We start from the raw sequence: 26549 nt of genomic DNA on the forward strand, positions 1-26549 counted from the left end.
CTGGACAACACCTTTCCTGTCGTCACTCATGGAAGTGGGTTTCCAGCATGGTCATGTGGGTTCTCATTAAAAACAATCAGAACCAGATCTGTACGTCTACAAGCAGTAGAAGATACAGTATCGGTTTGCTCTGGTTTCTGTTTTCATGACTCAGCCTCTGAGCTGATGGTAAATGTGAGTTACTCCTCCACACTCAACCATTAAAAGGAAGTGAGAAGATTCGCAATCGCAGAATTTACAGATTACTTAAGAATTATTTTTTTCTTTGATTACAATATTTTTTTTATTGTTATGATTCCCAGAAACCCCCCAACTAAGCTGCAATGAGTGACTCCAAGTCATCAGGATCTGTCAGGGATTCTAACAGAAAAGAAAGCGAACACTCTGTCAGAATATATCAGATAAATTCACCGTCCATGCAGGACAATTAAAAGAATAAAAAAGTCTTTAAATGAAGCGTTATTCAGGATGACATTTTCCTGATCCTGCAGAAAAAGCAGCTTTGTGTTCCAGCTATAGATGCAGAAGAGATGACTAATCTGCTCCCACACACCAGGCAGAGCAGAGCGGCAGTCTATTAGAATAAGTCAGAGCTGGAACAAAGGGCTCAGAAGGGTGTTTAAGGAGTTTGGATGGAAATAGAAAAAGAAGAAACTCTGTTTAGTTTGATGATCGGCTATTTGGATGTTTCATCAAGCCTACTGGTCACATGACTGACACAATATGCGACATACCGTGTAGTTGAAGCAGTCTAGAAAGACGTACCTCTGCAACAGTCTGTGTGTCGTTATTAAGATGAGATTAGAGCCAAAACAGTTTTCTTTTTGATTCACATTGGAAGCAGAGATCTCTCAACAGCCTGTTAGTCTGGTTACAACATTCCTGTGAGTTTACTGCGAAATACAAAACCAGTCAAGAAGGAACTGTAAATGCTAACCAGACGTAAACCTGACTCCTCCACCTCCTTCAGATAAACATGCTGAGATAATTAAAGGATCCAAACAAAGGTGGAGAAAAAGTTACAGCTTTGGAGGAGAATTTACTCACAAACGCTGGGTTTGTGTGGTATGTGTGTTCGTGAGGGGACCTCCTCTTTGAGGTCTGAAGAGCAGAAGTTTTCTTGACCCGACATCGGCTCATCGAAACATCGACAAGAATGCGACACATCCAGCACAGAGTACACACCAGCTGCTGGGAGGCAGCCCTTACACTCACGCCTGGATGGACACCATCACGCCGACCTGCACCTGGTTCACCACCACAGTTGTGTTAATGTTTACCAGAAGGTCCAGCTATGACTCAGAAACGGGAGTCACATCAGACTTCTCTTAGCTTAAATGGGAACATTTCTAACAGCACTGTACAAGTCTTTTCAAGGATCCAGTCATTGGGGACTGAAAATTCACAAAACAGAATTTAAATAAGTCAAAGTTCTGAGCCCGAGTCCCACCAGTCCCAAGAAGAAAAAGTAAATATTTAGTGTCATCAGCTTTCTTCTGCACAACCTCTTCTACTTTTTAGATTTCACGAGAGCACCAATCTCCCAGGATTAGGTGTGTCTACAGGAACCCAAATCTGAATTCTTCTGCTACCTCTATGGCTTCTCCCTATCCCTCCAGTTGTTGGAGCATTTGTAGGGGTAGGGGTGCCTGAAATATATATATATATATTGAAGGTTACCCTTAGGGACTTTTCATTGCATATCCCTCTGATGTGAGAGTGATGAGCGGCGCTTAGGAGTAGCACTTTTCTTCACGTGGATGCGCTCTGAAGCACAGAAGTTGACATTTAAATATAAGTAATGATGCTTTTTGTTTTACCATGACATTTTAGCATTATAAATGTGACATTATGTACTTTGTAAGCGGTAGCAGCTCCGCGTTAACTGTGAATGACATTACAGAGTATTGTCGTCTGAATTTGAAGACAAAATTGAAGGCTAAATTCAAAATTCACAGTTCAAGTCACGGTTTTAGGGTCACGGTTCAAATCATTTTATTGGATCAGTAAAATGTGCAAAAACAAAAGGATGAAGCAAGAAGATAAAAGCCTAAAATTAGTTTTTTAAAAAGCTTTAAAACATACATTTGAGAAACAAAAATATAGAACTTCAAAGCATAAATATACACTCACACATGCCTGATCTTTGAACACAAACATGTACAAACATGTAGTTTCTGATGACATTTACATGTCTAGAGACCAAAAAATGAGAGAAAAGAATGTTGAGTATGCAGTCCCCTCCCTCCCCCAATGTCCAAATTAAGTCATAAATGAAAAAGCTAAAATTAAACTTTCATTATTTTTTTTCGTCTTAATTGTAGTATTGAAACTAACTGTGGGAACATTTAAATATTTCATATAATTATTATTATCCGTTGTGCTGATGAGGCGCTGCCATACCTGCTTTTCCTGGTGATTTTTGATCCTTTTGGCTTGCTGTACTGCCTTCCCAACTGCACGTCCAGTTGTAGGAACAGCGGCTCCGTACAGATCACGGATTATCTATCACAAGTTGGCCGGTAGGGTTGTGTTGGTGGCATGAGAAGCACGCCAATCCTGTTCTGTGGGGCTGAGATCAGGAATAATGGTCTTTCTGTCCTCTGGAGGAAGTCTGATAAACCTTCTGCTTTCTGCAGAAACTCCACATCAAAGTCCCTCTTTGATCGTTTTTGATCGATTTTCAAAGTGTTCCTAGTGGTCTTTATCTAAAAAGAATCTGGACTGCAGAGCGGCGGGAGTTCATCAGAAATTCACCTCTGAGTTGTGGGCGGGACCTTTGATGCATCAGAATGGGGCGGAGCATGGACCTTGTGGCCCACCCAGTGTATTTTCTACGTCACAAATACAATCTTTTTCAAACTGCATTTTTTTCCATCTGTTTCTGATTCTCAACAATTTTAATGAAAAAATACTCAAACACAATTTTAAACTTAATTTTCTCTCTATATGTCGTCAATCATCAGAAAAAAGCCACAAGAACATGTTAAGTTTTAATCCAATGGAGGTCTTGAAGATAGTTACAACTCCAACTTCTTGATGATGAAAGTCTTCCGACTGCATTTTTTTCAGATGTTTTGCAATCAGGAATTTCTGCTCTTAAACTAAAAACTACCACAGAATTACTGGAGGCTTCTGACCAACTTTCGCTCCAAACTATGACTCAGTCTTCTCTCTCTGTTGGCTTTTGTTGCTGCTTGGAGCACAGATACACAACACAGTAAAAACTTTCTAAATCCTCCTGGAAAGCGAGTTTCTTTCTAAAATGTTTGTGTGAATAAACTCAGTAGTTGAAAGTGTTAAAAATTATTAAAAATGTAAAAACATATTTTAATTTGATGTTTTATCAAACCTTCATTTAAATTAGACCACAGTGTTGTGAAAACGTTTTGACAACTTTGACAACGTGTCCCTCCCCAATGAGATGTCATTTAGACCTGTCACAGGGCTTTGTAACCATGGAAACGTTTCTAAAATGTGGAGGCCAGAACGTTTGAACATTTCTGCACCCGGTCATATTGTTTGGACTTGATAGCGAAGGAGACACAAATTAATTATTTGTTATATTTGTTATATTTTTTTGTATATAATTGTTCAAAAGCAAAAAATAAGGTGGTAAACTCTGAAAGAGCTTCACCAGGAACTGATGCAGGTGGAAGTCTGTTACCTTGATGAAGAGCCGTTCTGATCTCCTTCTGATGTAGATATTTTTACACTGAAACAGTCTAATCTAATGAGACTCTTATCAGCACTAAATTTCTCTGAAAATGGTTCTTACACTTAATAAAACTTTATATAAAACCCATTCATATTTCCTGGAATATATTCATCTATTTTCTTCATCTTTTGCCAGTCGCATTAAAAAGGTTTTACAACTATTGAAGAGACTCCCGTGACATTCTGTCTCTGTAATAGTCTCAGCTCATCCATTTGGACCATATTCAGATTTTCTTTTAATTGAATGATCTAAAACAAGTTTCTTTCCCATGAAGCTGCAGGTTTTAAATCCTTCTTTCTTTATCTTTGCGTGGGCAGTGGTACCTGTTTGGGCCTGTCGACTCTGGACTCCACTTACTACTGTTTTTGTTGTCTTACTAGTTTAGTTTAAAACTCTTTTCTGAAAAATGAATACTTGGCTTAGCCTACGTGTTTGACTTTCAGTTTGTAAGCATTCCTGCAGGTTTTTAATCAGAGGATTTTTCAGAAGAGAGTCTGAAATTCTGGAACTAAACTGAGTTCCTGTGCTTCACAAACACATCTGAAGTTGGCTTTTGAGTCACACTTTACAAAAAAAGTCGAATTAGACTTTAATGAACCCACAGAAAATGCAATTTTAATAAAATACAATTGTGCTACTTCCTGGATTTGCACTAAATTTGGGTTTTCAGTTAAAACTGTTTTATCTTAATTACACTTTTTACAAATCCGAAACTTTTTGATCACAGACGTTCACTCTTTCTAGAACTTTCAGAAACTGGTTTGAGGTGTTTTGGTAAAGAAATTAAGTCCTGCCTATTGACTGTCTGTGAGAACTGGACCGAGTCAGACATCACCAATAGAAAATGACTCACTTCTGACTCAAATTCAATTCAGGCGCCTTTTTTTGTGATACGATCGCCGCCATGTTGGAGCCAGACGTCATCAGTACACAGTGATTTATCCAAGCTGGTCTGAGTTTATGTTTTTATGGCAACCACTTTCACCAATCAGGAGTGAGCTTGATGGAAGGCCACACCCCTACCACTTGAACGAAATCTGTCAAACGTTTTGAACGTTGGGCTTTGGGGCCAACAGGCTCCACCTACTTTTATTGAAGTATCTGATTGGTCAGTTTATAACTTGAATTACAGAAAAATATGAAAAAGAATGAAAATTATCAAGAAGATGTTAACAAAAGATATCAGAGCAAGACTGACTGAGTAACAGCTGTTTCTTTCTCTATAGAAATTAATGGGATTTTGGATTCTTGGAGCCACTTCCTGTTTGGAATGTCAGGGGGGAGAGGTCACTCGGTCCAGTTCTCATATACCGTCAGTAGTTCTTTTAAATCTAACACATTTTTCTTTAACTTTCCCCTCAACTGTTGACTAGAAAGTGTGAATAAAAATCCAACTTCAGCATTCTTTTCATGTTTTAATTCCCATGGACTGTCTTTGTTTTGTTTTCGTTTGCAGAACATTGAGATCTTTTTATCAGATCAAAACCTTTTTTAAAAGGAGCACATTTTTGTTTTTTAATTTCTCAAAAACTTTAGTATCATTCTCATTTTTAAGTGATACACTCAGTTTGATTAAAAAAACACATTTATTTCCACAATACTTGTCATACATATTTGTAGTTTTTATGTGTTGCGTAATGATCTGGTTTGGGTGTGGAGGGAGATCCTAAACTCACAAATCAGTTTATGATTTTTTCTTTCAAATGTGATCACATAGGTTTGGATGGAGTCATTAGTTCTAAGGCTTCATCATAATTCAAATGCAAAGAAAATGCACAACATCTGATTTGTGCCTCACTTCATGCAACAGTTGAGCTGAGCGTTGATGTTTTGATCTTAGATGATGATTTGAATTTCCTCCCACAGAAGAGTGCAGCATGTCCTGCAGGTCTGTGGGAAGTGTGCTCTTCTATCAAAGTGGGCAGCCCGCGGGGTCACCGCAGTAAGGGTCAGTAAACTCAACTGCCAACCAGATTAAGTGACTGAACCGGGATGAGCGACTGCTGCGTAGAGGAGGGGGGAGAAGAGAGAGAGAGGGAAATCTTATAGGATTTATGTTACATTCAAATGAGAAATTACTGAAACAGAGAAAAAGAATAATGCGCTTCACAGACGCGAGTCGGTGTGCTGATGAATGCGTCCCAGTCGTATTTTCTTTCTGTCATACTATTGTCCTGAAGTCAATGAAATGCATCTTATTTGTGATGAAAAACTGAGAGTGCAGGAAAGAAATTAAAGGCTAAAGAGCAAGCGCCTGAAGAGGAAGGACAGAGGAGGAGGAGGAGGAGAGTGCGACATTAGGCAATAAAGAAAGAGGGAGAAGAGGAGGAAAGAGGATGGATGAAGAAAATGGAGCGGAGCAGAAAGGAGAGCGTGGAAAAAGGGTGAGGGAGGCGAGGGAAAGGGCCTCAGAGCTGAAAGTCATGTGACAAAGCAGCACGTGTTGGCCGCCAGTGTCAGCTCTCCCTCCTCCTCTTCCTCACTCTGCTTCTCTGCACTCGGATACAAGAGTGGCTCGGCCAATCAGAGCGACTCACAGCCTCGGCAGCGTTACATCTCCTGCTGACACACTTGTTAATGTACAAGAGGGCTTCTCTCCTTTAAAATGCAAAATTTAACAAATGCCTTTTATTTATGGGCATCATTACAGGCTAAGAGTTCAGTTATTCCATCGTTACATCCTGGGTCTCAGCTGGACATTCATCACTTTAGTCGGATGTAATCACATTTAACATGTTGTTATTTTTGTGTTAGTAGGCTGTGAATCAAAGACGGAAGCAAGTTTTCTTTAAAAGCTTCTGCAGACATGGAAAGTTGGCTAACACTTGTTCAATTAATGACAAAAACTTACAAACAGATGAATAGAAAATACTTTCAGTTTGTAAAAATACTTGAACAACTACAATACATCCTCACAAACTAAATAAAGTAAGCTAGTCAAGTGATTTCCTTAAAAACACGACCAAACAAGTTCAAATTTACTGACAACCTACCTCTAATTAAAACTAGCAAAGGCATCCATCCATCCATCCTATTTCATTATTTCATTTGATTCCATTCATCCCTCCCAATCTAAGCATAGATGTGGAAATCCCAAGGCGTTCCCAGACCGTTCCAGAGACATCGGGTGCCGTGGGGTCTGCCCCCGGTGGACATGTCTAGAATACATCTCCAAGGAGTCGCCCAAAGCTTTTTTTATTTTGTCATGTTCCAAAGCAAACAAACTAAAGTTTTAGTGTTTAAGAACTACATCCATAAAAATACAATCAGACTATTTTTTGATACAGGAAAAACTGCTAAAAATGTGTCAGAGTGTAGTTTATGTGGTCGTCTGGCTGACATTCTACAGGCACATACGTATCGCATGCACACCTTACTAGCTAACAACTAGAGTGTGACATAAGGGCACACTACGTCATGAGTGCATGTCACTTACATGAGCCTTACTAATACTTCACGATACACCTACTACACGCACGATGATGGTACGTTCCATTTTCATGACGTCCATTGAGTTGGCCGTATGAGCCTAAAGGGAACTGACAGTAAGATAGGCCTGCAATAGAGATCTTATCTCAATGGGACTTCCTAGTAAGTTATAGGTTAAAAACAAATAAATAAACCCATGCTCCCCTTAAAATTTAACCACTCTTCTCTATGACCCTCCATGGACCCAGACAACCCAAAAACCCACTGCACCTGAATGGCTCAACTGTATGGTGTATGTGTAGAAGTGTAGCTAACTGAAGACTGTTGAGTTGTACCTTGTTTCCACTGAGCGGTCGGTCCGCTCCTGGCCGGTTTAGAAAAGTCTGGGCAGTTTTAGTGTTTCCATTGATATCATACCATTAAGGCATATGCAGTGTGCAGATCAGTGAATTCATGACGGTGCGACTATAACAGTTCTCCTTATTTGCAGATTCAGCGAGTCTCCATCCCTAACCCCCTTGCTTAAGGGCGGGAAACTGATTGCAAGGAATTTAATATTCTTTGCAAGAAGATTCCAGGTGAAAGAAGAAAACAGCCGAAAACAGGAAAAAAATTCTGCTTGGATCTTGAGTCAGGAAAAGTGTTGGTCAGACGTTTGCTGTTGTCTTACTACCTTTCCACCAATCAATGGATTTTATCATGTGGCGACAGAAGCTCCACCCTAACTGGTCTGTTCTATTTTTCTATGGACCTATGACTAACAGGGGACCACAAATGGTACCAATTGGTCTGGCCTAATTGGTTCATTTTTATAATGGAAACGTGCAAAATACCGCTGGACCGCTCAATGGAAACGAGACATTAGCAGACAATCTACTAAAGGTATTTTATAAGCAATGATTTCGTAAACATGAGGTTGGCATGGTAACATGATTGGAAATGTCAAACAGTATTACTGTATGATGTATAAAAAAGCACCTTGGTACTATATACTATATATATTTTTTTAAGAATTGGATGGTTTAAACATTTTTTTAAATGCAACCATTTTCATGACCTAAATTCAAGGTTTCACCCCATATTTGTTGACCCTTGACGAGTTTTCTCCCCTTTTAGTTTGCGTGATTGAACTTTATGAAATCTTATATTTTACCTCAGTGGTTTTTACAGTCGATGGAATTGGTCGAAAGTGAAACGTAATGGAAATAATGTCACATCCGTCTCTGGCTTGAAATTACTGCAGCTTCTGCACAGAGGGCTTTTCCATCTGCCCCTCATTCTGCTGTCCTGTGCATCACGCTCAGAGGTTGGCAGGGGGGGCTGACATTTGGTGATACGTGCCGCTATGATGACGAGGATAAATGCATTGCATCTTAAGCCTCTGTGTCACGGTAGGGCAAGTGCAGAGCGTTAGCAGGACTTGCTCCGCTCCTGCTGGCTGCGTTGTTTAACCTCCGTTTTTACAGATATCATTAAACAATCTGGGTTGATCGATACACACATGCCATTGATTTACTACAGAGACTGAGTGTGAGGTAACGTCTTTGTGTGCGAGTGTGTGTGGGTGCTGTGCTGACAGATGTGGCGCTGTGTGTAATCACGGTGTTGAATGTAAACAGCATAAGCCTCTGCAGAGATTATAAATCATGCAGAGCTAAAAATATTCTCTTCTTTATCTTAGCCCTCGTAGATATTCAGAAGTTTCCAGATAATGTGCAGGTGTTTGCATGTTGTGTCATTTTAGCATTTTTGAACGTGCACATGTTGGTTTGGTTCACACAGACGTGGCTCCAAACGGGCCACCTGGCTGCATGCGAGTCAGATTTTCTTTTAATCTTATGCAGAGATGATGGCAAACTGGATTATTTATGGCCCTGCATTTGTTCTCTGGATTTGGTTTTATTGGTTTGTCTGTCAGCATTTAACTCTCCATAAATGCAGTATTAGTGTTTTCAACATTGGCACCACATGTGCACTTAAAAAGGAACCCTAGTGCTCATATTTTCAAAAAACCAAAGATAAAATAAGGACTTTTTTTCTCCATAATATCTAATTCACTTTACTGTTATGATCCAGTCCCCAGTAATTCTGACAAACTGCAGCCTTTTAGAGAATCACAATCATCATTTTTTTAAACTTGTTTTTACTTCTGCTTTAGAATATTTAAACTGAAGATTTAATCAAATTAACTTAGTCTTTGTGTTTTCCTGCTTTCAAGCACAAACATGTGTTTTATGGTTCTGTCTACAGATCAGCTTCTTCACTGTTCTGACTTTGTTGCAGATTCAGCTCGAAAACACAAAACGATCTATGCAGAGAAATGTCTGACTCCAGCGAAACATCTAATAATAATAATAATAATCTTTATTTATATAGCACCTTTCAAGATAAGAATCACAAAGTGCTTCACAATAAAACACAAGTAAAACAAAGTCTAAAACAAGAGTATAAAAACAGAGTTAAAAAACAAAACAAAACAAAAAAAAAACTGCAGGTTTAGTTTGGAGGTGTGTGGAGACGGAGAACCCAGGACCACAGTTTAAAAAAATTGTAAGAAGAAAATTTATTACGTCCAGCGAGGCAGCCGCATCTTCCGTCGAGATAAAAATTCCCAGAGAGTTTGTATAGTTAAAAAACACCAGGGTTCTGTAGAAACCACTACAAAACTCACAAAAATAAAATAATAAAGGCATGCAGTTAAAAGATAAAAAAGCTTTGTTGTTATGCTATGAAGTTCTGGTCTGTGCCATCGACTGTAGGTTGTTGATGAGCCGGTGTACAACACTTACAGAGCATCCTTAACGTGTTTTTGAAAAGAATGAAACATCTGTCAATGGTTGAAGAGAAAGGATTTAAAGACATGATTGGCGTGCTGCACCGAGGCTACCACCTAAGTCACTTTTGCAAACTAATGGAGGAAAACCTATTGAATATTTGACTATTTACTAAATGCAGTAAAGTCAAACCCATGTTCATAAAAATATTGTTCGCTAACTATTTCTATGGGATGTTTAGATGATGATTTAGAGCAGGGATCAGGAACCTTATTGCTTGAGAGCCAATTATGGCTTTTTTGTGTTAGCATAAAGCTTACCTGGGACCTTTAAGCTTTTTATCTTTTATATGAGGAAATTGAAATTCATTAATTATACATATAAATGCCAACGCGCCATATGCCAAGCATTAGCAGTACCACACAATATGCTAACCTCCTCGGAAAATTGTACATCACATTAACGATAATCGTTGATTAATCGACTACTGAAATAATTGTGACAGCCTTAACACATACGCATATCAATAAATATTCATCCAAATACATGTAAATGACGCATGAGGCTTGTACGATATAGAATATACGGTCACACAGAATCATAGACTACATACTCAAATAAAAGTCTACTTCATGTAATAATCAGCCTGTGACTTCCATTCTCCTTGAGCTGTATTTATGTTTGGCTGTATTCTGCACATCTGTTATTTATGCATCATTTGTTGTTCATCAACCTCAACGCACCTCTCACATCTGTGACTCCGCCAGTGGCTTCTGTCTGCCGCTCACACATTTTCTTCATGTGCTTCAGTAACACCTTTATATCCACACTGGCAACTTTTTTAAAACAGTTTTTCTTTGCTCACAAATGTAACTGATTGGGGTTTTGTCGAGTCAAATTCCAGTCAATTTCCACAAATTGATCCTTTCTGACTGTATAAATAAAATAAAAAAGAAGAGTTCATTCAGTGGCTTTCAAAGAGAAACTGTGTTATGGATGCAGATGGTTTATGTTTAGTCAGTTCTTCTGAACCATTCGGCAGGTGGATTCTCTGTACTGTTTGACATGAAGCAAAAACCTTTAAAATTCAATCTCCATTTACCATGAAAAGCCTCAGACTTGAGTCTGTCTAAAGCTGAACACATCCACAAGTAATCAGATTCACCATGTGGGCGAACGCCAACACGGCTGCTAACGCTAACCGTAAACAAGAACCCTCGCTAAACGCAGTCATCGACCCAAGAAGAGCAAAAGGATGACCTGAGATCATCTCTGTCAGGAACTGAAGCCTTTCATGCTAATGACCAGCTGTTTTCAACACTGCAGAAGAGACTTCATTCTCTGATGCACAAACTGTTGTTTTACTGCGATCCAGTTCAAATGAGAAAACTTTTAATGAACTTTTGCAGGTTCATAGTCATTTAATGGTCTCGGTAAACATTTGCAGGAGCTTGTCGAGTTCAAACTTTTTGTTTCATTTGTTCTGATTTTCAACCTCATCAAACAACGGTTGGTATTCATTCCAAGGTAAGTCAAACTTGCATTTCAGGATGCTTCTCTTCAGAACTTGATACCATATTGAAACACAAGAGAAGTCACGTTTGATGCCAAGTCTGAGTGACTGCCTTAAACTAAAGACGCCAAGCCCGTTCGTGTTACAGACAATAAAAAATGACATTAAAAAGAATGGAAAGACTTGCAGTGCAAGCTGTAACTGTTCATGGTTTTTGGTATTTTGTGCTAACTGGATTTCTCAAGTTTTCCTATTAAAGGTTAGAGCAAAAAGGAAGTTTTCTGACTTCAGCTTTGCTGTGCAATCTCAAGTAAGTTGTTTTTCTTTTTTTCTGCAGTTAAGGAACATTGATCTTATGATCCAGGATGTACTGTTCTGCTCATGGGAGCTTGGAAAATGTTAGCCTAAAGACGGATAGAGCTGGACGTTTCACTGCCACTGGTGCGTGACATCCTCATCCCCACTTCTGATCACTTTGGCTGTTTTCAACTTGAATTAAAAGCCACTCGGCTGAGGAAGATTTGCGACGTCATTTCACCCACAGTCCACTGCAGGAGCTCCAATCTGCTCCGTTGGAGTGTGTTTTATTCCCTCCTAATTGACCGATCTTTGCAGTGTCATATGTTTGCACTCCTGGGGTGGACTGAAGGCGACTGAGGATGAGGAAGAAATGACAAAGGGGAGGGGGGAGTAGTTCAACAGATGGGGATGGGGGTAGAAATGATATCAAAATGATTAATATTAACAAGAGGATTTGGGAGCAAATAAAACAAGAAAACAAGTGGAAAAAGGAAGAGAGCAGCATGTAGCAGTAAAAAGATGTGATGGAGAAAACCGGTTAATGATGGAAGATGAGAGCCAATCATGAAGGAGGTGGTGAGGCAGAAAATAGGATTATAGAGGGGGGAATCTGCAAGAAATAAAAGGATGGAGATTCTCTCCCTTATCTCCTACTTGAGTTTGTTAAACAGAAACTGAAATATTCAACTGAAAGCTCTACATCTAAGCATGATCATCAATCTCTCATAAATATCAGTAAAAGTTAAAGATCATTTCTGCTTTTTAAACTAATATTGTCAAAATGTAATTCATTTTTAAATAAAACCTATTTGACAAAGCGGAAAAACCTGTGAACTGGTGTGAGGAAGCCCCTGCTAACCTCTGGCATGTTCGTTGATGAGGAAGAAAGTGACCACAAAACTCAAACTAATTTTAGTCCTTTTAATAAAAAGTTGGATCAGAGTCTCACAGAATACTCTGGATCTCCACCATGCAAAGACGAAACTCTGTAAAATGGACTCCACAAATATAATCTTTGAGGCAGGTCATGGCCTCAGGCCAGTGTTTGTCAGGACGGAGAAACCCCCCATGGTCTTTCATACCTAAATAGTCACCAAACCTACGTCTTGAGTGGTCAGTGTCCATGTTCCTGCTCCTGCCAAGAAGATAATTTACAGCTTTGCTTTTCAGTGGAGAAGTACTTATTAGATCATGGAAGCTTCCCCTGACTGGTTTTAACTGGTCTGGGACTTCATGTGGGTTAATGTGACAATGAATTCCTCCATCCATCCATCTCCCGCTTCTCCGGGACCGTGTCGCAGGGGTATCAATCTAAGCAAAGATCCCAAACTTCCCTTTCCCTAGCCACTTCCTCCAGCTACTCTGGGGCGACCCCCAAGGCATTCCCAGTCCAGTGTCCTGGTCTTCCCCGGGGCCTCCGTCCAGTAGGATATAACTGGAATACCTCCCCAGGGAGGCGTCCAGGAGGCATCCAGACCAGATGCCCAAGCCACCTCAACTGGCTCCTCTTGATGCGGAGGAGAAGCAGTTTTACTCCGATCTCTCTCTTAGTGACTAAGCTTCTTACCTTATCTCTAAGGGAGTGCCCAGCCACCCTCCGGAGGAAGCTCATTTCAGCCACTTGTAGTCGGGATCTCGTTTTTTCAGTCATGACAATAGGTGAGTATTGGAACAAAGATCGACCGATAAATTGAGAGCTTTGCTTTCTGGCTCAGCTCTCTTCTCACCACAACGGACCGGTGCAGCGAACCATGGCCTCAGATTTAGCGGTGCTGACCCTCATCCCAGCCACTTCACACTCTGCTGCAAACCGCTCCAATACATGCTGGAGTTCCTAGCTTGATGAAGCCAACAAAAAAACATCAGTTGCAAGAGCAGAGATGAAATCCTGTGGTCTTCAAATCAGATCCCTCCCGGTCCCTGGCTGCACCTAGAAATTCTGTCCATAAAGACTATGAACAGAACCGGTGATAAAGGGTAGCTCTGCCGGAGTCCGTCAACGCGGTCGAACGGCTTCTCCAAATCCACAAAACACGTATGGACTGGATGAGCGAACTTCCACAAACCTTCCAGCACCCTGAAGAAGGTGTAGAGCTGGTCCACTGTTCCATGACCAGGACAGAAACCGCACTGTTGTTTTTGGATCTGAGGTTCCACTATCGGACGGACTCTCCTCTAAGGCATAGATTTTCCTGGGGAGGTATAAAAGTGTAACATGCTATAAAAATATTAAAAATGCCTTCACGTAACATAGTATAAAAATATAAAATACCTTTTAGTATAAAAACCCGTCACTGGGTGGTATAAACGGCTAGGATGCTTTCAGCTCTACAGAATGCTGGTGTCTTTTAGAAGGGAAATGCTCACCTTATCGTTCAAGTTGTCTTCGTTAGGAAAAAAAAAAAAGACAAAGTCCTTTTTTAAAACTGTTCTGATAGATTAAAGATTTGTGTTTGGACTTTACTTATCTTTGCAAATGGATGACATTTTTCACAAAGACCAAATATTAGCTAATAAGACCATCGTCGACTCTTACCGCCCTAAAAAAAGCTCTCTTGAGAGTGAGCACTGGTGCGATTCAGTGACGGTATGAACAGACACAGACTAGAGTGTTTTCAGACTGGAAATGTCCATTGGTCTGGATCTAGTCCACTTAATTTGTTTTGGATCGAGTCCTGAACCTTGCGTTTGGTCTGTATTTAGACTGCCATCAAGCGGATTTTCCTGTTCCGGAACAAAGATTGTAAAGAAAACAACGTAACTAAAGATCTCTTCACTCATTGAGGGCGGAGCAAAACAACAAGAGGTGGAAATGATGGAAGTCCTTACGGTTTGGAATCCTTCTCAGGATATTTCAGACTTTATTGAGAGAATTCAGACGGGAATCTCAGACCGAACCAGAGCTCAGTCAGATTGAAAATGAACTGAGACCACCTTGGAAGATGGGAAGGAGAGTGCTTGCCAGCGTTTGTTCCGAATTATCGAGCAAACAAACTCAGGTTCACTTTAAGCGGACAGAATGTGTACAGCCTAAATTCTCACTGAAAAAATAAATAAATAAATAAATAAAATAAATTCCTTTTATAACTGGACTGAGTCCACAGGACCATTTCTTGGTGAAAGGATGGATTCACGTGCTGCTTGTAAACACAACTAAACTTTCTGTGATAAATGTAAAACTCTGTGAGCTTTATTGATTTCTCTCAGCGGGGGCTGAACCGGCCCCCTCTTCCTACTGATCGATTAGAGTCCTGTATGACTGGTCTATTAAATAGGCCATGGCACCGATTGATAACTGCAAACAAGTTTCATTGATGGCAAATCCGATCAATAAGAAAACTGTGGTTATTTTCTGTTGACAGACTTTAACTCAGCGTTGCTGCAACACAGTTTCTTTTTCACATTGTAGTAAACGCAATCAAACCATTTTCCATAGACTGAAGGTCAGCTGCAGATGGAGGCTCCTCGGCTTTGCAGACTTTCATGGATCACCGCAGTCGGCTGCAACGAGAGCATGATGCTGTTTTGGTGTAAATTTAATTGCATTGTTATCACAGCTGCGTAGTGTGAGGGAACAGCACCCTATGGGACCAGAGAGAGAACTGCCAGATGAAAGAGGGCAAAGAAGAACATGAATGAAACATTTAATGAGATGAAGAGCAAAATTACATTAGAACAGACAAGAGAGGAGACATCGAGGAAACAATGGTCTGTTTATGTGATGCAGGAAAACCCAGGAAGCTCTGTTTATCTTTGAACGTCCCTCTGATTGTAGGAAACCCCTGGAAATTATGGCATCAAAAACACAAAAATCTGTCAGTTTCCAGACTTATGTAAACATGTGGATGATGAAGACTTTAAATGTAAAATATCAAAAACTCTGATGTTGTTGCTGCATGGATGCTTCTGACTTCTCGTGAAGAGAGTGACATCCATCTGACATGACATTTTGACCTCCAACAAATTAATAAGACCAATTATCTTCATTGTGACTCTGGTCAGTGATGGAATATTTTAGACAAAAGAGAAACCATGTGTCCACAGCGTTGATGTTGGATGCAGAGAAAAGGGAAAAGAAGTTTATCTAACCATGACCTATCTTGGACTTTATTTTTCAAAGCTCATGATGAAGAAGCCTGATAATCAGGGTCAGTAAAGGCTTTAAAACCTTCAGGATGGAGGAGCTGATGACTGGATCATGCAGAATTTCCAGCTCTTTTCAGATGTTCACAGTCTGGATCCTTCAAGATTAGAAACAACAAGCAGCAGAATACAAGTGAAGGGCAGTCCAAACCAACAGACATCTTTTGTGGCCTAAACTGCAAAAAACGGTGGTGGAAGAACTCAAAGTTGGGGCCAGCTTGTTGGGTTTTGGGTGACACCACCAAAGAGACTACAGGATCGAATGAATGGAACCATAAATCAAGAACATTTGAGAATAGCCTGAGAAACAAAGGATGTTCCACTGATGATCTGGGCTCCACATTTTCCCCCAGAGCAACTTGTGGATGAACAATTAACTTGACAAAAACTCATTTTTTTAAAGTTTTATTTCAGTTCATTCAGTTTGTTGGTGTTTGTTTTCTGAATATTTCCATCCAGATGAATCTTAATTGATATAATACATATACATACTCAGGAACTGGTCAGAAAATAAGCTAAATATCCAGTGAGCAGCAGTTCTGAATGCGGAAATGGCTTGCTGATGCCAGAGACCAGAGAACGTCCAGACTGGTTCAAGTCTCTGTTTCTGCAGCGACGTTAGTATGGCATGGTCAGAATTAAGCGTCAAGAACAAGAAAGCATGGATTCATCTTGCCTTGTATCAACTCTTTAGGCTGGTGGTAGTGGTTTCATGATATGATGGATATTATGGTTCCAACGCCACACCCTGTCTGAACATTGTAGCTATGTCCATCCCTTTATGGCCACAGTGCACCAGCTTCTGATTCTACTTCCAACAGGATAAGGCTCCATGTCATAAAGCTGGAATCATCTTAGACTGGTTTCTAGAACATGCAAATGAGATCACTGGACTCAAATGACTTCCACAGTAACTAGAACCCAATAGAGCACTTTTGGGATGTGATGGGATGGGAAATTGGCATCATGGATGTTCAGCCGACAAATTACCAGCCACTGTGTGATGCTATCATGTCAATATGGACCAAAGCTCTCTGAGGAATGTTTCCAGTAACTTGTTGAGTCAATTCCTCCATTTTTGTCAGATCACCTAAAAGTTCTCCTTCATCCTGTGTTGGCAAACCATAATTCTCAAAGATGTGTTTTCTTCATTTGATGTAGTCTGCCGCCAATGTGGTAGCTACAGGCCAAATACCAGAATATATGTTGATTTGTGAATCCAGCAGAAGATCCTGGAGTTTTGTTTGCATGTGTAGGTGTGCTCAGTCTTTGTGCGCACATTTCAACATTTGTCACATTCTTCAGTCTGGAGCTTTCAGCAAAGGAAACGCATCCCTGACTCAATATTAACCTGACATCAATCAGTGAGATGAGAGAACACGCCGCCTCAAATGGATTTATTTAACTTCTGAGATAAGTTTTTTTTTCATTCAACAAAGAGGATCTGAAGCCGAATTTAGTTCAGAGGAAGAGAGAAGGAAACCATGACGAAGGTGTGGGTGGTGGAAGATGACGTAATCTTTAATGTCAAGAACACTTTTCATACACTTCTGGTCGGTGTGAAAACAGACTTGAACTTCAATCTTTAACTGAATTCTTTCAATTCAGAAATCGGTTTGCTAATTTGGAATGTTGTGTTTTTAGATCCTGCCTTTGTGTAGGAACTATTTTAATGACTGTCTGCATAGAGCACTATCAGAGTGTGCACTCAGAAATACGAATAGAAATGTCTTTTTGGCCATGGGTGCATCTTCTGCCTTTGATGGTTGCTGTGCGAGGAAATCCCTCCATAAATTGTTACTGCAGCGTTTCTCCACTTCCACAGCGTTTGAAGTTTCCTTGGCTGTGATGCAGCAGCAGCAGCCTCTGGAACCGGGAGCCCGCCTCCGACTCCAGATCATCAAATACCTTCTGTCATAAATCACATCAAGGATAAACATTAAGCCAGATGAGAGAACCCTGCTGCCAGCAATCAGCAACCTGCAGGTCGCCACTTAGCAGATGTCCAATCAGACACAACCTGTACGTGTCACTTCCTGTTTCTGTAACTTAAAATGTCAAACAATAAATCCCAAGAAAAGAAGCTTTCTCCTGACAAATCTAAACATGTAAATGTTATTCTTTTTTACATTTTTTAATGACTCGATGAGAAATTTCTGTAAAATGAATTTCTGCGTAGGGTCTAAGTTTTCACAATTTAATTACTAAACATCAATATTTTCATTTTAAAGTTGTTCATAGTAAATCATAAAAATACAGGTCAGTTAGTTCAATCATTGAATGCTTATAAGAACTGGACTGAGTGACTCCTCCCTCCTGGCATTCCAAACAGGAAGTGGCTCCAAAAATCCCAGCTGTTAATCAGTCCTTCTATCGGTCAGAATAACTATTCTTGATCTGATACATTTTATGAACAATTAATCTTATTTTCTCATATTTTTCAGTAGTTGAAGATCAAGTTATAAACGGATCAATCAGATGCCTCGATAACTGTAGGCGGAGCCTGCTGGCCCACACATCCAGTGTTTAAAAATGTTTGGAAGGTTTTGAACAGCCTGCTTTTAGGTGATGGGGGTTTCCTTCCAACAAGCTCACTCCTGATTGGTGGTGGTGGTTGCCATAGAATTAATGACTCAGACCCAGTTGGACCAATCGCTGCGTACTGACTCCAACAATGGAAAAAAGGCAATGGATTTGACTTCATTTGGTTGGAGCTGGAAGTAAACCACTTTCTATGGGTAATGTCACTCTCTCTCACTCCAGTTCCCAGATAGTTTGTGGATCAATCTAAGAAGTATTTTTTTTTTATTTTACTTGACACGGGATTCTGTTTTTGATTTGGAATTTACTTCAAAACATTCTAGTCCACAGATGGGCAAGCTTTTCAACTCATGGGCCACAGAGGCTTCTAAACTTTGATTGAAGGGCCGGACCAGGAGCAGATGTGGTGTGTTTTGGTAATCCACCTTGTAAGAGAAAGAAATAATATGGAATCTTTATGCATCTCTGATATTGTTCAGGAGGCCAGACTAAACGTGGAGGTGGGCTGGATCCGGCCCGTGGGCTGTAGTTTTCCCACCCCTGTTCAAGTCTGTACTTGGGACTTAGTTCAGAACTTTTTTCTCTTGAGGGCAAAACTCAGAAAAGGGGTTCCGTCGTCTTTCAGAACTTGATTTAGGACTCAAACAGACTTGAGACTTGGTTCATCCTTGCCTGTTCCCATGGTTACGTGCAGCAAAATGAGGGGAATCAAAATCAAATTCAGTTAACACCAGGTCAAATCTATAGGCTTTTTTGTGTATGTTAACTGCATTAAACTACCACTACATAGGTAAAAAAGAAGAGTCGTTCAATCACAACAGGACCTTTCACACTCCAGTAACTCTCACCGACAAGAAAAATGGCCTCTGCTGAGGTGGAGACCCACAGAATTATGAACGTGTTTGCATAGACTGCTAAGTAGGTACATGATCTGTCAGCACGGCTGTGTCAAGGTCGGCCTGTGAACCGCCGGGGGAGGGAGGTGACCAAGAAGATGCCACGAACAAGCAGAGGCCGCCGCCACACAGGATGAATTACTGACTCAGCTTCTTCACTTTTCCTCTGCTGCTCCTCACTAGATTGGTCGACCAAGTAATGGAATTCCCCGATTACGAGTGATTAATCCTGGCTGGTATTAAATTCTGCCATGAATCAGAATGCTCTTCATTTGTTAAGTCCTTTCAGAAAAGAAACATGCAGGATTCAGACTTGGAGGACTTTGCAGCTGATTGCTATAAAGGCAAGATGGATGCAAAGAAACTCAAATTTATAATCTTTAGTTAATTATCCATCATCTTAATCTGTGGTTGTAAGTTAGTAGGAATCATTTTCTTGCATCTAAATGTGCAGTTTTTATTGTGATTTTCCTGCTTTCTGCGTGTCACCTTGCAGCTCTCCTGGCACCGTGGCAGCTTTGCTAACTTTAGTGTATCGGCTTGACATCTTCTTAGTCTATTTAAAGTTTGAAGGAAAATGGAACAAAATGTTCCCCTCACAGTTTTGTAGGCTGGTAAAATCAGAGCCTGGCTTTGCTCAGTAAACAAAACCTTTTGGTTACAGAGAGTTTTACCCCCCAAGGAAAGAAAATCAATTAAAAATGCATTTATTGCTTTGGGTAAGTAATACACACAATCGATGTTTAAAAAAATGTGTTTGGAAAATGTGCTCTACTGTTCCATTGAGAGGACAGTTAAAGGGTTAACCTGGTTGTTGCTGCTTCCTGGTTCAGTGATCAGCGGGAGCCGACGTTCCCACTACGGAGGAAACCTAATCCACCTGTGCAGGGAGAACATGGTGTGACATCCTACATAACGGTTCTTCAAAGAGTGACCGGCCGGCGGCCTTTGGGGGTGTAGAATGCCCCAACACACTTCCATGTCCTGATGGTTATATTTGGAATGTTCTTCTTACATGACTGGATATTTCTCTGCTCTTTCTGTCACTTCCTAATTGGCCTAAAATGACTTGGCATTAACTCAGACCTATAGTGGCTTTTGTGTTTTTTGAGTCTGATAACTTGTTAATGATTTTAGTTAGGACAGTGACACAGTTACCTCCCATCAGCATCTTGTTTCGTTTAGATACCGGACAGACCATCATGATGTCGGTTGAACACATCGACAGGAGGTCATTTGGCCCAGCTTGACAGCAGTCCAAATATGGAGAGTTGGACGGGATAAAACTAAGGTGAGTTTCGTTCAGTCTACCCATGGATCTACCACCTTCCGGTCCAAGAAATTATGTCCCCAAAATACACTACTTAAGCTGTAACAAACCCAAAAAATAAGTTTGCATCAAGTTTCTGCAAGTCTTTGGGCGGCAGTGGCTCATGTGGAAGAGCAGGTCAGCCAATGATCGAAGGATTGGCGGTTCGATCCCCGCTCCAGCATATCATTTGTCGTTGCGTCCTTGGGCAAGGCACTTAACCCTGCTTGTCTCCAGTGTGGCTCCACTGGTGTGTGAATGCGTATGAATGTCCCGTTGATGGTCAGAGGGGCCGTAGGTGCGTACTGGCAACCACGCCTCTGTCAGACTGCTCCAGGGCAGCCGTGGCTACATCAGTAGGTTACCATCACCAAGTATGAATGAGTGGATGAATAATGGATACACAATATAAGCGCTTTGAGCATCTGGAAAAGCACAGATAAATCAAATCCATTATTATTATTATTATTATGAAGAGGCCTTTATAAAAGAGCCACTGGTTGCATTGTAGATATCTGAAGTGCCTGAAGGTCTTCATGGTGCAAAGGTGGAGCTGAAAGATGAGTAAAAACTATGGGTTGTGTTCTCTCTGGTCTTGTTTTCATTTTGAAACTCAGGACTTATTATTCCATGACGGTTTGAACTTTAAGAGTTTAAGCAAGAGAGAAAAGTTTAGAAAGTGCATAGAGTAGTTTTACTGCCTTAGGGTGCATTCGCATTGTCGCAATTTGCATGTCAAACCTCTCTTTCTCTCCGTCACCGGCAGACCAGCAAAGTGAATTCTGCTGCTCATGGACTGGTAGCCAAGTTGGCGACCCCACTAGTTCTGCCAAAGCCTGGGCAGGGCAGCTCACTACACTGGCTACGCTAGTCAGCCGCTGTCAGGTGGCTGGCTAGCGTAGCGGTCGCTCCAGCTCCATGGACTTTGTGACAGGCGGGTGACCTGTCCAGGATGTATCCTGCCTTCGCCCAACAGTAACTGGGACAATCTCCAATAACCTGGTGGCCCCAGCGGGTTAAGAAAATGAATGGAAGTTCAAGACGAAAATGCTCGCATTTAATCTTTATTTCTACCCTTTGAGCGAATCACTGAAAACCTCAAGCACCCAAAGCTGAGTCCCTGATTGCATCTGACACCCAGATAGCGCCGAAGAACCTCTGGTCGCGTCTGTACAATGACCTTACATTGAGACTTGATGCACACTGCTACGTCTGGTGTGAACATTAGAATCCTACTTCGCATAGTTCACCCGTGGGTTATTTTTAGAGCGTTACTCCCACGATAAATGAGGAAAACACGGTAAAAACTATGTTTTCAGAACAATGCTATAAGAGATGGAGGTGCAAAGATAAAAAAATATATTTTTTTTTTCTTTCTTTACTGTAAACAGTTACACGTCCTAAAACCCTGAGAGGTAATTGAACCCTGAACCTGTCTTTGTGACCACCTGAGACGCTGCAGCACAGCTTGGTGACAGGCTGACACCAACATTTAATTCAAAAAAGGATCTGGAGCATTCAAATGTAGAGTGAATTTTAAATTAAATCTATTAATTATATCAACTTAAATGTTGTGGAAGCTGCAGAGAAAAACATTATCTCCGGTTCTGTTCATTGTTGTCGAAACGCTAAAGCTCCAACACCTCCCTCCTGACAGTCTTCAGAGGAGTTTTCTTTGGACTGAGAGATGTTTGTCGAGTGAACCCCTTCAGCCTTTCAGTGTCTCTCTGTCTCCTGCTCTTTCATACACAGTCAACATTTGGAGGTCCTCTGGCTGAGCTCCTTCATAGGTCCCTAGGATCGCTTACCAGGTTAAAGCCATTTACAAGTTGAAGGTTAACCTGACCGGCTCTTTTTCTGGGTCAGAGGGTTGACTGCAGGCCGAAAATGTAGAGGCACTAAAATGCAGTAACATTAGATGGGGACATCACTGGAGCAACACTTGTAATAGTTTGCTGGCATCTCAGCAATGATGACCTCTGCCTCTGAAGTCGAGTCAGACCAAACACAGGGACAACAGAGTCACAACAACTTCTTCCGTCTTTTACTTCGATAAAAACAGAATGAAGAACAGCTTTACTTTAAACTACAGTTACCAAATAAATCGCCCATGAAGCCATTGACAAACTGTTGTTGGAAAGGCCTCTGACCTTCAAGGTCACCACTCTGGAGTGACAAAAACTCCCTTAAGGCACAATTAACACAGAGGATCATCTTTCTCCAGCATATCATTTAGGAGCCTCCAGAGGCTCAGGCAGCTCTCAGACATGGGAGTCATCAGACGAGATGCTGGATGGGATTGTGTTGTTCATGTGTGCAGTGATTTCACCTGCACTGACGTCAGCCTTCCCACATCTTCAAAGTCTAAACTGGTGCTTGTTAAACCCGTAGAGATCTTGCAGGACAGAAAGAAGAGCTGCTGGTCTTCTCGAGCCGCCTTAACTTTGGTCTTTTCAAAGGTCAGTTCGGATCATAATGGACACCTCCTTGTGTTCCACGGCGGCCCACATGTACAGCAGATAACTGATAAGGTTATGCGTCTGTCTACCTGTCTGATTCGACCACATGAATGTGTCGTTCTTTAAGGTCATTATGGGGGACAGAGTCACAATAGAGGATCAACGGGGGTCAGTGACACCTTCAGAAAAACAAAGTCTGGCCTGAAGTCTACAGTTTGGTCCAGAAGGTTCTTCAAGAGAAACTTTGTTTCAGCAAACTGCTTCGCCAAAGACGTTACTACAACTTAAGATTAGCACATAAAGCAGGAAGAGTTTTCATATGAATGTAGCATTGATGCTAAACTCCCACTCCGACTTTATTCTTTCTACTTCAAAGCAGTCTTTTAATTACGGTTGTGCAGTTTTTGGCTAAAAAATCAAAAAGCCTGTAGTTTTTAAGTAATAACTGCAGAGCAGCAAGAGCTTATTAGAATTTCATTTTTGGGTTGTGGAACTTAGACTAGCTAATTTCCCATCATCCACCCGTTTACACTTTCTCCCTGTAGCGATAAGCGCCTCACAAGTCCAAGCTAACATTAGCGTAGCATAAAAAAAGTCATGCAATATCAGAGCTATCCCTCTGCACAATTTGATTCAGATTCCAGTTCAGACGTGGAAACGAAGACGCTTATGGATCTATTTGTAAGTAGAGAATTGGAGCGGCAAAAGTGAGACTGTCCCGCCCACGTCAGTGGCTTTGTCATAAGTTTGTGCTTTTTTAAACATTCAGTTTTCATCTACTCCTGATCACATGTGATTTGAAAAAATATTCAGTAACGCAGTTTTGTCTTAAATTATTTTCCATTATGAGAAAAATGTTACATGAACATGTTAAAAACATAGTTTTAATTTTAATTATATATTCTTTAAAGAAATATTTTAACAAAGCAAGTTTTTTTTTTTTTTATGTTTTAGCTTTTGTAATCCCAAACAATAGTTTTAGATTTCTTGCACCGTTTAATTAGAAAGGTTTAAAATGTGCAACACCAGCGACGCATCAGCTACCACACACGTTTGATCGCATGCTAACATGATCTTTGGCATGCAACTAGCATGCTAAAGATCAAGGCTAAAGCAGGTGGAACAACTTCATGAGAGGATTAATCTGTAGCAAAAAATGCAATAAAATTTAAACTGAATGTAAAATTTAAATGGGATGTTGATGGTAGCAGCTTTATTGGTTCTAGGGAGGCTAACGAGTGATATCATGCATGTTAGCTAGGCTGGAGTTTAAGCTAACTGAACAGCAAAAGTCATAAATTGACCTATTAGTATTGTCTTGGATTTGTGTGGCTTGGCGGTCCTGATTCCCTGATGGATGAAGCGATTTGTTTTATCCTTTTAAAAAGATGCAGATCAAATCAATTTCAACCATGAAAACATTTTATATTTACATTTCTGGTTACCGCTCGACCTTTTATTTTCTTTTTTCCCTCCTTTTTTCTGAAAATGTTTATTTTTGTTTTCTCTGACAGACTTTTCAGTCACTGACTCCTGGATTACTTATCAAAGCGCTCCCTTTCGAGGTTCTGGAATAAACGTATTCTCTTCTATCCTCACCACGTTCCTCCCCTTCGTCTGTGCGGTAGAAGAAGGGATTTCAGACGTCTCTGGCGAGACACTCGCCACCAAAGTGTCCGAAAAACTTTGGGAGAAAGCATCAATTATCACAAACAGAGCGTACAACATGAGAGACCTGCGGGACTAACTTATAATTTAGTTTCACACTGAGACGACGGTTCAACCAGAACTGGATTTCTCCTTCCCAGCTGCACACAATTAGTCTGAACAGCAAAACTATTTCAAGATTTGCACCTGAATGTCTGCCGAATTAAGCTGTCTCGAAGTCAAAGTTGGGTAAAAACAGGTTAAAGGCAAACATTTTTGTAAAAAAAATAGATAAAAATAACAGATCAATGCTTTTATGGATATATTAAAGAAACTTTACATTTGGATGAAATGACTTTAGAACAATTTTCTTCTTTGTTAACTCCAGTTCAGGTGGAGACGTGATGCTCTGACATATTTAGTGTTTTTTTTTCTTCAGACAAACTGAAGGATGACCATGTAGCCTGGCCATCTTCCTGAAGAGGTTTTTCACGGCTTACGAGCTGTTTCAGTGGGCGTGGCCCGCTGCACAAACCTACCAGGTCCGTCTGAGTGACCACGCCCCCGAGTCTTTACCCTCCTTGTATGGGATGTTCAGCAGATCCCAGTTACAGCTGTTGCTGTTTTTATAGCTTTTCGTTCTGCACAACAAATATCTGACCCGCAGCGTTACAGACCATTCTTGAACCATCCGAGCTCCCGTGACTGATGGACGCCGTCTCCGCACGCGACACGCTGTATGTCATAAATTAGCTGGAAAAACCGTCAGGGAACTGAACGAGAAGAAATAAAGCTGAAGACAATAATTGATCTGTTAAATGACAAATTAGAAAAAAAGCTGACGGTTATAAAAAGCATAATTTTGCTAAAGCTAAAATATATTTATTAGTTAAATCTGCTGTTAAAAAAAAGTCAAATTATCTAAAAACAGAGGCTTCAAATTAAAATAAATATATGAAAATAAAACATTTGTAATGCTAATTTACATATTAAAGAAAACAAACAACAAACGGAAAGAACAAAAAGACTTCAGACCAGTTTGCTAAATCCAAACAGACAAACACATAAAATTTAGTTCAATTAAATGATGTATATTTATAGACTTTATTGAGACTTTCTATTCTCTCAGTTAACCCCTTAACGCCTGTTGCTTTAAGTGTACGATGAACTACTTTGGTTCTATTTCCTAAATGTAGTGTCTACTTGAAGCAAAAACATGTTTGTTTGTTTTTTTTCATTTCTGGAAATAAATTCAGGTGTTAAGGAGTTTATTATTCTAATCATTTCTTAAACTTTGTTTAAAAAAATGTTACAGTTTTGAGCAAAATTACCTAAAAAAAAAAATGATGAATAAATGATCAAGTCCCACTCCGATAATTTCTTGATAAAAGCCTAGTTAGTGGTCTTTCAATAGGCCAAAACCAATGACATAGTTTCTGCAGAGCGGCAGGAGTTCATTAGAAATTCACCTCTTAGTTGTGGGCGGGACTTTTTCCTTGGAGTAACGCCCTCCCCCACCATTGCTAAAAGCTCTATGTTTAGTGCTCATTAGCAGAGAAACAAAAATAGTGAGAAATATCAGAGCTATCCAGTCGTATCCAAACAAAGATATTCATGGGTCTTATTTGTCTGTAGGTGGATGCATCAAAATGGGGCGGAGCAGTGAGCTTGTGGCCACGCCCACCATATGTTGTACATCACATCTTTTTCATGGCATTTTTCTCCTGATTTGTCATTTAAATAAGCTTAAAGCTTAAATTTCTTAATTTTATTTTCTCTGTGATCAGAAAATGCCACAAGAACATGTTAAAAACATTGTT

At 40.4% G+C, this 26549-nt stretch overlaps 1 protein-coding gene across 6 annotated transcripts in view; it reads left to right on the forward strand.

Moving 5' to 3' along the window:
- ppargc1b (peroxisome proliferator-activated receptor gamma, coactivator 1 beta) overlaps window positions 1-26549 on the forward strand; it is a 144961-nt gene that overhangs the window by 42919 nt on the left and 75493 nt on the right. For 2 of the 6 annotated variants that reach the window (XM_036213803.1, XM_024260361.2), the window contains exon 2: window positions 20500-20605. The exons of 1 other annotated variant lie outside the window; for it this stretch is intronic. Coding sequence is in view for 1 of the 5 variants with exons in the window: in XM_024260358.2 (XP_024116126.1) it covers window positions 4945-5030; window positions 5585-5666 (168 nt within the window). In the remaining 4 variants the exon portion in view is untranslated. Of the gene's footprint in view, window positions 1-4944; window positions 5031-5584; window positions 5667-11774; window positions 11876-20499; window positions 20606-26549 lie in introns of those variants that run through there. 3 more of the 6 variants (XM_024260358.2, XM_036213804.1, XM_024260362.2) reach the window with 3 other exon arrangements.

The sequence above is a fragment of the Oryzias melastigma genome, linkage group LG10 (assembly GCF_002922805.2).
Source record: "Oryzias melastigma strain HK-1 linkage group LG10, ASM292280v2, whole genome shotgun sequence".
In the NCBI taxonomy this organism is placed as follows: Eukaryota; Metazoa; Chordata; class Actinopteri; order Beloniformes; family Adrianichthyidae; genus Oryzias; species Oryzias melastigma.